At 30.7% G+C, this 16489-nt stretch overlaps 1 protein-coding gene across 1 annotated transcript; it reads left to right on the top strand.

Annotated features, from left to right (window-relative positions):
* Positions 1–10153: 10153 nt before the first annotated feature.
* On the top strand, positions 10154–13549 carry LOC131637881 (uncharacterized). The gene is made up of 2 exons (XM_058908446.1): positions 10154–10637; positions 11906–13549. The coding sequence occupies exon 2, from the start codon at positions 11911–11913 to the stop codon at positions 13417–13419; it is 1509 nt and encodes a 502-aa protein (XP_058764429.1). The 5' UTR covers positions 10154–10637; positions 11906–11910; the 3' UTR covers positions 13420–13549.
* Positions 13550–16489: the final 2940 nt, after the last annotated feature.

The following is a 16489-nucleotide window of genomic DNA, read 5'->3' as shown; positions in this document are numbered from 1 at the left end:
AACACAGATTTTCAAAAAGGTTCCCGTGGAGTACCACGGATATGAGGGGTGCTTTAAACCTTCCCCTCATATAATCAACACCCGTACCTGAGATCTCTTTCTTGTTTTAAAAACAAAACTTTGGGTTTTTCGTTCTTTTCCCTTTTCCTTTGAAAAAATAAAGCGCGGTGGCGATTTCAAACAGAATATTGATTCGAGTCAATCCCATGGCTTCGATATCAGATTTTTTCCCGCTACAGAAAAATGGCGACTTCACTGGGGATCCTGTTTTAAGTGTGTTAAGCCTATTTTTGTTTATCTGTGTGTTTTTATCTGTATATATTGTTGTGTGCTTTGTGTGTTTATATTCTTTTTTTTCTTTTTGGTGCTCGATGGTTCCTCTATGATGAGATAAAGTTCTAACCCGGACTTTGGTGAGTAACTTGAGATAGGAGGCGGTAAGACCAATAGTCGCATGTCAGGAGCAATCCTTACCATGAGCGTCATATGGTGGAACCCCAATCAGTGGAGGCCTCATGGAAGGTAGTAGAGGTTGTTACGAACCATCGTGATAACGCTATTACTTTCAATAGTGAGTGTCCGTAGAAGCTGAATGACCTAGAACCTTTTTAACCAATCTAAGCCTTTTTAGGTGTTACGACAATTCCCACACTTAGGTTTAACAATAATTTTATATGTATATATAACCCAGCAATAATAAGGCAAATATATTTCAAATAATAATATTTAACATTATTAAAGAAATAAAATAAAGAATAAAAGAAATTGCCAAATAAATATAAACCATAAAATCAAAACATAAACCAAAGAGACATGCCCCAAACCTTAAGTGTTTCTCTGTTTTAAGGGTCCCCAGCAGAGTCGCCAGCTGTTACGACCGGCTTTAAAATTTTAAGTTAAAACTTAAACTACAGAGTCGCCACCTATGTTTTATTTTATCCTAAGATAAGGGTAAACATGGGATAAAAACCTAAATAAGAGTTTCTAGGTAAGTTGAGAAATTAGGGTCGAGGGAAGGTGTTAGGCACCCTTGACCCTTCCTTAAGGTTTTCTAAATGTCTCTAGGGTAAGAGTTTTATGGCAAGGTTTATGGTCTATAAAAAAATTGTGGTTAAAAGTAGGGCAAAGAATAAGATCTCAAACCTACTTAATTTTAGGGAAAGGGGACTCGTTCTGGTTGCCCAGATGCCTACGTACCTCCTTAATGGAGGATCAGAGTCAACGTATTTCGTAGGGTTTGTTGGTGTTTTTTATGGGATTGTACACCATTATTTGTATGTTGAGTGTGTTTTACGTAGTTCGTAGTTTTTCGTAGTTGTGATAAAAAAGGGTTTTTGTGTACAATCCCTATTTTTGTATTTTTTTATAATAATAATTAATGTTTTAATTGGATTAGAAAAATTGTATTGTATATGTTAAATGTGTAATTAGATAATTTTAAATGTTTTAATGAATAGAATATTAAATTGTGAATATAAGTAATTAAGTTATAAATAAATATATCTTTAAACATTTTAAATTGATTTACGCATTCCTAGCGACATGCATTCGATTATCACTCAAAGGTATTAATCGATTGCGCATGATTTTTGCTATGGGGCTTCAAATATTTGACCGGTGCGACATAGAGAGCCGACCAATTCGAAGATGAGATGAATAGATATTCATCCATCATTTACCCGTTAAAAGGAAGAATTAAAATCGATAAAAGTTAGAGTTTATAATTTTAATTTATGTAATTTTATTGAAAGAGAACGAGCCCATATAGATGATAGTGCAACTTATCTAAGACGATTAAACTCTAATTAGACTAAATATTGACAATAATTAAAGTAAAAGTATTAAAATAAAAAAACAAGGCTAAGGATATATATTGCTGCAACGTAGTAACATGGAGAACCAAACATAAGTATCTACTTAGACTTATTTAATATAAGAATGCACCAATAATAATAAGACATGTGGTGAGGCTAAAAATCTATTATTAATATATAAAAGTAAAAGTATCTGGAAATACCATTTAAAGCCCTCTGATAAATGTACTAAAACTTTTCTTATTTCATGGGTATAAATGACTTTTTGTAAAATAACTCAATATTATTGATTTGACATTAATTACTGCTGATATGTCGCTCCCTTAATTTTTGTTGGTATTTTATATTTATTTTTATTTGTACTTTTGTTATTAATTATTTATTTACATTTACACAGATTACAAAATCCCAATAGATCCTATTAAAGAGTGTGAATTTTATTTTCACGTACATTAAAGTTGCAGAAGATGGAAGGGCTTTCTAATATTCACTATTTTCAAATGAATCATTGAATTTTTAGTTGCTCAATAAATCTTCACTCTCCTTAATGTCTTGAATAGTGAAATATCACATTGAAAGTTGTAGTAAAAAAACTACACACTTTTTAAATCATATCCTATAAAACGGCCAATCCTTTGTGTTAGGGGAAAAAATACATAGAAAAATTAAAACCGAAAAGAGAACACCAGAAGAATCTCGAAGAAAAGGTTAACCGAAAAACTTTTGTAGAAAAAAAATAAATTGAAATCAAATTGCAATACACTTTCACCATAAGTTATCATCACTGAAACAGATCCAATCTTATCATCATTCGAACCGCTACTTTCCGACTAAAAGCTCTGATCGAAGCCGCCGCGAGCGCAAGCGGCCTCCAACTCAACAGTGCCGGAAGCTCGCCGCAACGCTGTTGTTGATCTACTCTATCCTCCGCCAGAATCCGCCCTTGACACTGTCGATCTCTTGCCGGAATTCGACTTTGTCATGACTAAGTTGGTTGTTGTTATAGTTTGGTTTGTTTGTGATGTTTAAAAATGTGAGGGAGATGATGAGTGGTTTTTGTTGTAAAAAGAAAAAGAAAAATGTCCTTTTCACGTGTGAGATTCGAGGAGAGAGAGAGAAAGAGTTGTTGTTGTTTTATTGGCCGACTTTTCTATTTCTTTCTCTTTTATTATTTTATTATGTATTTATTTTATTTAATAACAAGCAATGCCACCTGTCTTATAGTTAATAGCCCTAATATTAAACTTTGAATTGATCAAACTTTCCATTTTTTTCTCTATTTGTTAAAGACAGTTTTAATATATATATATATATATATATATATATATATATATATATATATATATATATATATATATATATATATATATTTAGGTCAAACGTGTGTGAGTGGGGATCATCCAACATTAGTTATTTTTTTAAAATCATTTTTTATATTTTGTGTAGATTATTATTATTATTATTATTGTTATTGAACAGATTTTGGAGTGTGATGAGAAAATTGGACTTTTAATTGACGAGATTGTGAGCTGTGAAATAAATAAATAAATATGTATGTGTTGTATTTATAATGGTGTTAGGAATTACAATAGGGTAAATCAAATTTTTTTAATATTAATGGGTTATTAAGATTTGATATTTAAATTATGTCATCAATACTATACTAAGAAAATTAATGCCTCATTTATTTACATTATAATCCCATAATAATCCATAGATTAATGATATTTTAAGGTTAAAATAGTCATAACGGGTTAATTACATTTTAATTAATTATTTATGTTATTATTAATGCTAATACAATCATCACATAGGCTTTTCCAATACCCAACCTTCTTTCAGATATCCCATATTAATAATTTGATACAAACCTACATCTCCCCTATTCACGTCAAATTATGCTTTTGAAAAAAATGCACTTTCCAATGAAGCAAACTCATTCATGCTTGCGGCTCTGCACATTCATAGAGGTGGGTGTATTCAATTCATACAAAACCTTTGATCTCTGCATTTCATCTATATTAGTTCAAAAATTCCCAAACCCTTACATATGCCATCGCCCTCCCTCCCCAATATTCCAACATTTCCCAGCAACATGTCTCGCAGAACCGATTTCGTTGGTGATATTGATGACTCGAAAGAAACATTTCCCTCCCCAATATTCCAACATTTCTAAACCCTTGCATATACCGTCCTCTTTCAATTTCTTCTTCTCACCGTCAAACGGAAGCCCCGTCTTCAAAACGTAGCCCATCTCCTCGCTCCGATCCGAACGGTAGCCTTTGTAATTTGATTATGGTCCGATTCGCAACTCTTCTTCACTTTCTCATGAACATGCAACGATAGCCTTCGATGTGGGTTTGAATCGCTGAGGTTGAATCGTCATATGAAGATGATGATGTTACATTCTTGAAACCAGTTCTGAATCTTCAAAACAGGGTGATATCTTTTTGAATTTTTTGTTCTTTCTTTAATCTCTCTCAATGATTCTAACTTTGTTTATGTTTCTGTTTTCTGAATTTGGTGATTATTATTATAGATTTGGAAGAAATTGATTTTTTGTTGTTGATTATGAATTGAACAGAGAATGTGGAAGTTTCTTTTAGAGACGATGAGTACCGTATTTGAGTGATATGAACTCAAATACTGCGAACTTTAATGATGGTAGTTGAAATCTACTAGATTTCACTCTTTTCATTTTTTTGTTGGTATTTTGAAAATTTTATTGGTGGGTGTGATCTTTGTTATAGAATAATGATGGTAATTATAGAATAACCAGATCTTTGACAACATTTGATAATTTATTTATTTCTAATCAGAAATTTGGTTGTTTATTAATATATTTGTTGAAATTGCTTTATTTTTTTGTGAAGGTTGAGCTTAAAGGGAAGTCTACAATCAAATAATATTGTGAATGATCCAAGCACTTTTTTCGTTTTCAAGTTCAGAACGTTAATGAAACTTTTTTTTCATTCTTTCATATTTTTTATGTTTTTATACTGTATTGATGTTTCCATTTTCAAGTTCTTGAGATTGTTTTCTCCAAGAAATTGGACCATAATTTCCAATTCAATTCTTTCCGCCATGTTATAGATTGTTTGTTATAATTTTTAAAAGTTCCAACCTTTCTAAGTTGAATAACTTTTGTAAATTTTGTTTCTTTGGTTTTCTGAAAGTGCAGGAATTTATCTTCATGATTTCTATGTTATGTAACTTTAGTATCTAATGGAGGGAGAGACTATAGTTAGTTAATTATAGGTTCTCTTTGAAACCAAATGTGACTGAGTGTAAATTTGTTTATGAAGTTGATTTTTGTTCCTTAGTTGAAGGATTTTGTTTTCTTAACTCATCAAATGATCTATGTGTGAAAGAGATATTGTGTAAAAACATAGTAAAAAGATATATTAAATATTTGTATAATGATTGTTATTACTTTAATTTCTAATGCAATTGAATTATTTTTAATGTGAATTTGTTTCTATCTTGATTCTTCGGTATATTATATAGTAGCAATAAAATTCTAAAATAATTCACATAATATTCACTCACAATTACAATAAAAATACTATATAACAATCCATTTATAACATACCTTTTTATACTAATTTATTCTTTAAATTTATCTATAACTATTAATCTATGTGATATGTGGATAATAATGAACAATAATATCTATTTAGATTTTTAATACAAAGTTATAAACCTTCCTTAATAATGGATCATTTGATTTAAGAAATTTATTTACGTGGATCCTTATTTTTATAAAAGGAAAAATATTGTTTATATTATTTAGATTTAATTTTTAACTAATATGTAATTGAGTAAAGTGACAATAATAACGATATTTATTAAATTTTAATATTAAATATTTATTTAATATATGATCATAAAATCATATAATATTAATAGAATTCATGTCTAAGACGAATTATTAATGAATTATTTTTTCATTTTTAATATGTCATTTTTAATATTATGTCATTTTTAATATTATGTCATTTTTAAATTTTAATTGTTTCTTTGTATATAATATAGAATATAATATTTTGATTAGTGCATGTTAAATTAGATAAGTTATAGCTATATGAGGATGTGATTGAAAAAGTACAAATTTGAATTAACTACATTTCACTTATTATTTTTAAATGATGAAATTATGATTAAAAAAATGTTTTCGTTATGATATGTTGTTTATAATTAAAAAAATGTTTTTTTTAATAAAAATATGTTTTTAAATGTGATTTCCTATAGAATATGTGTTGTAAATAAATATATGTTTTATAAATAGAAAAACATGATTTTCTAAAACACAATTTCATAATTTTATGGCTAGACTTGCCCAATTTTTCAAATGTTTCCTATACCCGCCTAATATATATTTGGTTTATAATGCAATAATGATTCATTTGAATTGCATAATGACTTATCCCATTTTTCATTAACTATATCATTTTTGTTTACACAACAATAATGATTCATTTGAATTGCATAAATTATATTCTATATTTTATTATGTACTTAATATTTATGAAAAACTAATAATTAATATTTTATTATTATATCAAATCTTCAAATTTAATAATAAAATAGTATACTACCAATTTACGTAATTAACTTAATTAATATAGTTTAATAGCCTCATTTAGTACCCTTAAATGTCATTTTACGTTAAAGATTAAATTAATTTAAAAAATCTGCTATAATCATTATTAAAATGGCAGGCTAATTAATAGTGCAAATAAATTCAGATTTTTGTAATGTTACCAATGCATGTACACGAATTTATTGGGCAAATACTGTTAAGCCATATTGATCTTTACATTTTCCCACATGGCCTGCATAATTATTATTGCACTGAAAAACGTAGAGACTTAACTTTTAACCAATTCCCACGATTAAATTTTTGTGGTTCCAACCATTTCTATGCCTTTTCATATTTCTTTCACACATTAACCAAAGTATTCATTGATTCCAACAATATTTTATGACTTTTGAAATTTCTTCACACATTAAAGTGTATTCTAACTTATTTTTATAATTATTATACAATGGATCATAATATCAAACGTACAAGGAGATTAGGAGAAAATAAGATACATATCAAACGTACAAGGAGATTAGGAGAAAATAAGATACATAAGGGAAAATGAGATACATAAGTAAAAGTCACGCGGGGAAAAGGAAAGTCAAGAAAAGGTAAGATGGAGGAAAAGAAAAAGTCAATAAAAGGTAAGATGGAGGAAAAGGAAAAGACACCATGCGCTTTGAATTTTTATTTACAACTAAACATTTTAATAAAATTATTGATTTATTGACAAAACAATATACATTATATATAAAAAATTATAAAATTATTAGGTAAATTTATTTTTTATATTCTTCAAAAATAAAATACTATTCAACAAAAAAACAAGAAAATTATTTCAATAACATTAAAAATAATTTTACAAAGTTTTATTTATCTAAAAAAACTATGCTTTAAGAGAGTTAATTTTATGTGTTATTATATAATTTTTAATCTAAAAATTAGATTAGACTATTCATTAGTACTACTATTTTTCAACTATTTTAAAAAAAATGAAAAAATATGTACTTTTTATTATAAAATAATTATCTTATTTTTAATAAAGATTAAGATAAGTGATTTATTTAATATAATTTTTTTAATTATAATATTCATTTCAGTTACATAAATTTTATTCTCTTTATTTTAAAACTTTTTTTATTATATTATTCATCTGAATTGCAATATAATTAATAGTGTATATTAATTATCAGATTTTATTAATATTTAGACTATTGATTTACCCAATATTCATTACTTTTATATAATTGTTTAAGATTTTACGGTGTGTCATATACAAGTTTGTACAAATTTATTGATAGTTTTGAAAGGTAAAATATTGATGGCATTCATGAATTTGATTTTGTTTTTCAGACTATTTTGATGTATTTTCTTTTATTACAATTTATTTGAATTGATTCCTATAAACTTTAATTCATATTAGTTTTAATGCATATTTGTTTAAAAAGGTGTTCAATTTTTTAATGTTGACTTTGATTTGAAAGTGGCATATATCTTTATTTTCTTTATTTTTTATATTAAAATATAAATTTTTCGACGAGTCGAGATTACTTATTTACTATTTATAACGATATTACGCTAACCGTCTGAACGTACGAATAGGTGAATACTTTATTATTTCATTTATTTTTTCTACAAAAATATATATTTTCTACGGGCCGAAACTACTTAATTTTTAAATATTGTATATACATTTCTTAACCATCACTATACTATATTTATTTACTATTTATAACGACATTATGTGACCCGTTCGAACGACGGATAAATAATTACTTAATTATATCATTTATTTGTTCTACTAAAATATACATTTTCGACCACCCGATACAAGAATAGTAAATCATTAAGAAATGTTTGAAAAAAATAAGAAATTAATTGATTTAGTGCTGTAATATTTGAACATTTTTACGATGAGTTTATATATATATATATATATATATATATATATATATATATATATATATATATATATATATATATATATATATATATATATATATATATATATATATAAATTGTGTATTTGTTGTATTTATAGTGGTCTTAAATGTTAAGAAGTGCAAAAACAAACATTTATTATTCTTTTTGCAAAAACAAAAATTTGAATGTTTTGAATATTTTAAATTTTTTTAACCATCATTAATTACAGTCCCAAATGCTTTTTCTGACGAATAAAATAACGATAAAATATGTAGTATAAGTTATTTTATTCAAATTAATTTATTCCAATTACTTTATTCAAATTATTTTATTCAAATTACTTTTTAATATTTAATTTTATATTTTGATTTGGTCTTAACAATATGCAAATCATATTTACACTTATTAATATATAAACTAGCCTATGATTTAAAATAACTTGACTTTTAATAATTATAAGTATAATATATTTATTCTTAACGATGACAATTTGTTTTTATATTTAAAAAATTAGATCATTTAATACCTGTTACCAAATCAAATAAATATAATCACATACATTATATTTATTTATTATTTATAACATCGTACAATCCATTTGAATACACTGGTAGATGATTACTCATGGTAGATTTATAACGATGATGAATGATTCATGCGAACGTCTTGTGCTTGAAGGAATTTTCGGTTGTTGGTAATATGTTTTTTAGCTTCTTCAAAAAAAAAAGATTCATGCGAACACACAGGTAAATGACTGCTTAATTATTTCATTTATTTTTTCTACAGTATATATTTCTAAGTAGATTAAATTAATATTTATATGAAAATTATAATTTTAAATATTTATTCTTTTTAATTTGCGTATCTTTTATATATATTTATTAACCATCGTTATATATTTATTTATTATTTATAAATTAAATTCATTATCACAATCATTATGATTATTTTTAAAACATATCATTAAATATTTAATTAATATATGATCATAAAATCATATAATATCAATAGAATCCATAAATTTACAATTCAAAAAAATTTAAAAACTATAGGCATGTCCGACGGACCGAACCTATTTTTCTAACGGGCCGACAAAATATTGACTTAAATTGAACAAATATTATATATCGTATGTTGTAACGCGCCGACAAAATATAGGTTTTTAATCCATATATTAATTTTTTTGAATTTTTTAAAACATTTAACTCAATTTGTTTATAATTAAAAATCAAAATTTTTTAAACAACTAACTTATAAAATAAAAGACAAGAATATGAAATCAAAGTGATTTTTTTTAAAACACTTTAAAATTAATGTTATGTTTCTATGACATTTAGAATTTCAAATATTATATTTTTTTAACCATCAAAGCACTATATTTATTTAATATTTCTGACAATATTGTGCGACCTGTACGAATACACGTGTAGATGACTAATTAATTATTTTATTTATTTTTAAACTAAACTATACATTTTTTTACGGGTCGAGATTACTTAATTTATATATCTTTTATATACTTTCTTAATCATCACTATACTATATTTATTTATTATTTATAATGATATTGCGCGATCCGTATAAATGCATGGGTAGATGACTACAATTATTTCATTTATTTTTTCTACTAAAGTATATATTTCTAACTAAATTAAATTAATATTTATATAACAATTATAATTTCAATTTTTTTTCTTTTTAATTTGTGTATCTTTTGTATATATTTATTAACTATCTTTATATATTTATTTATTATTTATATCGACTTTGCGTGACCCGTGCGAACGCACGGGTCCTTTACTAGTATATATAAAAAACAAAGATTAATGAATGGATGTAATCAAAAAGTATTGGAACTTATCTTATCCTCTCGTTCGCCTCTCTGTTATACAAACAACACCAACACAATCCAAAATTGCAAGAACTAATATCCTCTATATTCATTTTTGATAACAACAATATGACTATCAAAGAAGAAAAATGTTACCGCAATGAAGATGGAGGTGTCGTGTTCATGGCAACAGGCGCTTCGTGTGGGGAAGCCACAGACAGCTTTCGATCAGCCCTGAGATGATGTCAGGCATGCGGTGTTCGTCGTCGGAGACGGTCTGGTATGGCGAGAGCGACGTCGGCAGGGCGGTGTGACGAGAGTGGCTGAGTCGCGACTTTAGAAAGCGGCAGATTTCGATCTATAAAACTTGCTTCCTGATTTTCTTTTCTGAATTTTCTGTTTCAGGTTTCATTTTCTTAGTGTATTTTTCTTCAGCCGCCCCCTGTTAACTCCTTTCTTTCTCCATTTTATAGTGACAAAAAAGGTTAGCAGTTAAGAGTTATAAATTAAATTGATTAATTTGAATTAAGAAAGTTTTGAAATCAATTTATTATAATTTGATTTTGTACAGGTTTTGGAATTAGGATTAGTTCATTTTAGGAATTAAAATTAGAGCTGGTTTTTGTGTAATGAAATTTGTGATAAAAGTTTGATTTTATTTCCAATTCAATCTTTGATTCTTGTTGATCTACTTTATTATAACTTAAATGGTTGTGTATTTTTCGGATGGTTTGATGTCTAAACGTGTAAATGTTTTACTAATAAAGATGATGAATAGAAAACTCTCTTTTTTTTAATTTATTTTTTTATATTACGATAATACAGCAACACAATAACTTGATTATAATTATACTACTAATTATGACAGCAATAACAAATCCTGATATTCCTACCAAACATAACTATATATAAAAACAAATCTAACATATTAATAATAAGCTCAAAGTAATTTTTTTTTTTAAAAATTAAATAACCTGAAGATAACTAATAAAATATTGTTAATAATAGTTATTTTTAATAAATAAAAACTTTATAGAAAAATAAATTGAGAATATCGAATTAAAAGAGAAAAAAAATGTAAAATATGAGATTTGAACTCTAGACCTTATACTTACAAACCTTATCTCATTACCAATTGAGCAAATTCACTTATATGAAATTAAATGGCATTAGAAAATATATGAAGGTCACACGAAATTTGTTTATTTAGAAAATTAAATTAAAACTGTTACATATTTAATATATATATATTATTAAAAGGTTAGTAAAATTGAACCAAAAATTTTATATATCTAAAGTTAGAATAATTTAAATGTTAGAAATAAGGTGGGCAAATTTTGGGGTATGACATTAGGATGTAGTGCAGAAACAAGATCAAGTACCAATTTGAGCTTGTTGTCATGCGATACTACGCTCAGACGAGGTCATTTTAGGCATATTATTGGCGCCCATGAGCAATTGTGCGTGCCGGTAATATCCGATAGAAGATTGAAAACTCTGGGAACCTTTGTAGAACCCGATTGGCAGGTACAAAATTCCTTAGAACACACCTTGTGGGATGGGTAGACCCATGGCTCCATGCTCGTGACGTCGAACCTAAGAACCTGGACTGTGTGATTTTGTGTGATTTGTGTGATCTTGTGTGCTCTTGATTGTGGTTGATGCATAAACCATGCATTCATGCATCCATAAAAAATAACATTCACAAATGGTTTTCAAGGAACTTAGAGACATTCTTTGTAAACATCGCAGGTACCATGGATCAAAAGAGAAGCATCAAGAAGTACACTTTCCGGAATTCAAGTGCAACGGAAATGAAAGAGCTAGCAACTCTGGTTCCTAATCTTGACAACTTCAAAAACCGTTATGGGAAATTGATCTCTATCTTGAAGACCAAAGTGGAAAAAGGGATTCTTGAGACTCTTGTGCAGTTTTATGACCCGATGTATCATTGTTTCACTTTTCCCGATTATCAGCTTATGCCCACTTTGGAGGAGTATTCTTATTGGATTGGTTTGCCAGTTACGAATGATATACCATTTAGTGGTCTGGAGAAAGAGCCTCAGGTTGATGAGATAGCAGAGCTTCTTCATTTGAAAATATCAGATGTGAAAGCAAACATGACTAAAAAAGGAGGAATTTGGGGGTTGACTTCTAAGTTCTTGATTGGAAAGGCTTCTATGTTGGCTAGTAAAGGAAGTATGATTGCTTTTGAGACATTTCTGGCCTTGCTCATCTATGGTTTGATACTCTTTCCCAACATTGACAACTTTGTCGATGTTAATGCTATTCGGATTTTCATGATTGGGAATCCTGTGCCTACTTTGCTTGGGGATACTTATCATTCCATTCACCATAGGAATGATAAGAAAGGTGGACTTATCAACTGTTGCACCCCGTTGCTCTATAAGTGGTTTATTTCGCACTTACCTCAAGCTAAGAGTTTCTTGAACAATCCTGATGGTCTCTCCTGGTCTCAGAAGATCATGCCTCTTATTAATGGGAATATCCATTGGTACAATCCTGCTTATGACATTGGTGAGATTATTGATAGTTGTGGAGAATTCCCTAATGTACCTCTTCTTGGTATACAAGGAGGAATTACCTACAACCCCATTCTTGTAAGGCGTCAATTTTGCTATCCCATGAAGGAGAGACCCGCTAATATTCTTGTGTCAGGAATCTTTTATCTTAATCAAGATGGAAATTCGGATATGAGAAATCGGTTTGTGCGTGCTTGGCACCATGTTGATAGGAAGAGACATTTGGGAACGAAACAATGTGTTGCTCTCAAAGACTACACTGATTGGGTTCAAGCTAGAGCTCATACTTTTCAGATGCCTTATTTACTCGAGGAGCCTTCTCTACTCGTTACTCCACCATTGTCTTCCACTACTCCTGTTGAAAATAGTGAAGAACATCTAGAGCTCGTGGCTAAGTTGAGAGCGGAAAGAGATGCTTTGGAATTTGAGAACAAAGAGTTGAAGATACACTTGAAAGAAAAGGATGAAATGCTTGATATCCAAGATGGTTGGTTGATGGAAAAGGATGATCAGATTCGTCATCAAGAAAAGTTACTTCAACAACATGGTGAAAAGCGAAAGAGACAACAAGAAGATTCAGTGGCATGGAAAGAAGTTGCTGATAAGCTGATGGTCGAGAATGCTCATTTGAAGGCCTTTTATGAAGATGAATTGGAGAAGCTCCGTAGGAAGCTGCAGAGAGGAGACGGATCTTCGTCAGAAGTTTTACCTTTTAGTTTTTAGCCTTTCCTTTGTTTTTGTAATTTTGGATCTTTGAATCCTTTTGTAAGCTTTCCCATTACTAATGAAAGAATATTGTTATGTTTTATGATGTTTTTTGCTAATGTTTACAATCAATGTCTTAAAGTTCCTTGAAAACCAATAAAAATAAAAATCATTTGCATTGCATTTCATGCATCATTCTGCATTTTGGTCTTGCTTCCGAGAGTACTCCCGAGGTCTTATTCAGTGTTCTTCATACAGAATCAAGCTGTCTCACCGGTATAACACTCGAGCTAACTGCAAGAAGAAGATGGAAGGTCTTGAACAAGAGAATCGTGAGCTACGTGAGGAGGTTGTTACTTTGAGATCTGGTGTGGATCGTCTCACTGCTCTAGTTGAGACATTGATGGCTGCTCAGAATCAGAATCAGAATCAGGTTCCTCCTCCCAATGCCCAAGCTCAGGGTCAGACCACTGTGATTTCTGAAATTGCTGCTACAACAATTCCTGCTGTTCCTGTTGGTGCTACTCAGCAACGTATGCCTAATGGATATCCCTGGGGCATGCCTGAAGGTTATTTGTTTGTTCCTGAAATGACTCGTCCGTTGACTCCTGTTATGGTCAACACATCTCCTATTGTTCATACTGGTCCTTTTGTCCCAGAGCCCATTTATGATGCTGCTCCAAGTGAAATTCATGACAGAATGGATGGTTTCCAAGATCAGTTTGAAGAATTGCAGAAAGAGATGAAAGCCTTGCGTGGGAAAGAACTGTTTGGAAAGAATGTGCATGATCTTTGCCTTGTTCCCAATGTGAAAGTACCTGCTAAGTTCAAACTGCCTGAATTTGAGAAGTATAAAGGAAACTCCTGTCCTCAGGCACACCTGGTGATGTATGTGAGAAAGATGTCTACTCACACTGATGATCAACGTCTGTTGATTCACTATTTCCAAGACAGTTTGACTAGAGCTGCTTCTAAGTGGTATATGGGCCTTGATAGCACCCATATTCGCACTTTCAATGACTTAGCTGAGGCGTTCGTGAAACAATACAAGTATAATGTGGACATGGCTCTTGATAGGGATCAATTGCGAGCTATGATGCAGAAAGAGAAAGAATCCTTCAAGGAGTATGCTCAGAGATGGCGTGAGGTTGCCGCCCAAGTGATTCCTCCGATGGAAGAAAAAGAGATGACTAAGATTTTTCTGAAGACTCTTGGTCCGTTTTACTATGAAAAGATGATTGCAAGTGCTCCCGTAGACTTCACCGAAATGGTGGGTATGGGTGTCAGATTGGAAGAAGTTGTGCGAGAAGGTCGTTTGGTTCGAAATGACAATTCATCTGGTGGTGCGAAGAAGTATGGTTCTTCACTCCAGAAGAAAAAAGAATCAGATGCTAATGTTGTTTCTCATGGGAGGAATAGTCGATTCAGAAATCAATCTCAACAAGTGGCGTCAGTAACTCCTGTCGTGAATTCAGTGCCTGTAGCTCCTGTTAATCAACAACCAGCAAGGCGAAATCCGTATCCTCGGGTTAATATTGATCCTATCCCTATGACGTACACTGAATTGTATCCTGCTCTAATTCATAAGAAGTTGGTTCAACCAAGGTCACCACCTCCTGTGCCAGAGAAACTCCCTTGGTGGTATAAGGCTGATGCCACTTGTGCTTATCATCAGAATGCTTCTGGGCATGATTTGGAAAACTGTTGGGCCCTGAAGAATGAAGTCCAGAGATTGGTTTGTTCTGGTATGCTTTCTTTCCGTGATATTGGTCCAAATGTGAAGAACAATCCGTTGCCACCTCATGAAGCTTCTGCTGTGAATATGGTATCTGAATGCCCTGGGAAGTATAAGATTTATCGTGTGGAACACATCAGAGGATCGTTGGTAGAGATGCATGCCACTCTGTGTGAATACAGTCATTATGAGCATAATCATGCTGCTTGTAGGATTTGTTCAGTCAATCCTCGAGGATGTTATATTGTGAGAAGAGATTTACAAGAGATGATAGACCAAAGGCTCATTGAGATTCTGAGGGACGGAGATGAAGATGATGTCAATGTGATTGAACCATGCTTTGAAATCCCGGAATGTGTAGAGATTGGTTATTATGGCAAAGCTGTTGTGGAACCTCTTGTGATATGTTTGCCTGGATCTGTACCTTATAGTTCTGATAAGGCTGTACCTTACAGATACAATGCCACTATGATGGAAGCTGGAAAAGAAGTTGAGATTAAGCCTCTGTCTTCTGTCGAGAATATAGCAGATGTTAGTAGAGTGACTAGAAGTGGACGAGTTTTTACTCAGCCCCAAACAGTTGTGGATGTCCAGAGGAATCCTACTCAAGTGCTTGTGAACAATAATGAGGCGACAAAAGTGAATGCTGGGTCATCTTCAGGAAAGGAGATGGATGAGATTTTGAAGCTTATTAATATGAGTGATTATAAGATTGTGGATCAGTTGCATCGTACTCCGTACAAGATCTCTATAATGGAGCTGCTGACGAGTTCTCCTGCTCATAGGGATTCTTTGATGAAAATACTCGATCAAGCCTTTGTGGATCATGATGTGACGCTGGATCAGTTTAATGGGGTTGTGAGTAATATCACTGCATGTAACAATTTGAGCTTCAGTGATGAAGATTTGCCTGAGGAAGGGAGAAATCATAATTTGGCTTTGCACATCTCTGTCAGTTGCAAAGAGGACTCAATGTCCAATGTGTTGATTGATACTGGTTCATCTCTGAATGTCATGCCAAAATCCACTCTTGCTAAGTTGTCTTATGGTGGCACACCAATGAGATTTAGCAATGTGATCGTCAAGGCTTTTGATGGATCGAAGAAATCAGTGGTCGGAGAGGTTGATTTGCCTATTGGTATTGGACCATTTGTCTTCAAGATTACTTTTCAAGTGATGGACATTTTCCCTGCATACAGTTGCTTATTGGGACGCCCATGGATCCATGAGGCTGGGGCAGTTACGTCAACTCTTCACCAGAAGTTGAAATTTGTGAAAGATGGAAAGATGGTTGTTGTGAATGGAGAACAAGCTTTGCTGATTAGTCATCTCTCTTCGTTCCGTACCATAGAA

This window comes from Vicia villosa, unplaced genomic scaffold, assembly GCF_029867415.1.
Source record: "Vicia villosa cultivar HV-30 ecotype Madison, WI unplaced genomic scaffold, Vvil1.0 ctg.002104F_1_1, whole genome shotgun sequence".
Classification (NCBI taxonomy): Eukaryota; Viridiplantae; Streptophyta; class Magnoliopsida; order Fabales; family Fabaceae; genus Vicia; species Vicia villosa.
This window is presented reverse-complemented; position numbering and strand designations above follow the sequence as displayed.

Coding starts and splice junctions, on each gene's coding strand:
- LOC131637881 (XM_058908446.1), top strand. CDS start 11,911: ATGGATCAAAAGAGAAGCATCAAGAAGTACACTTTCCGGAATTCAAGT.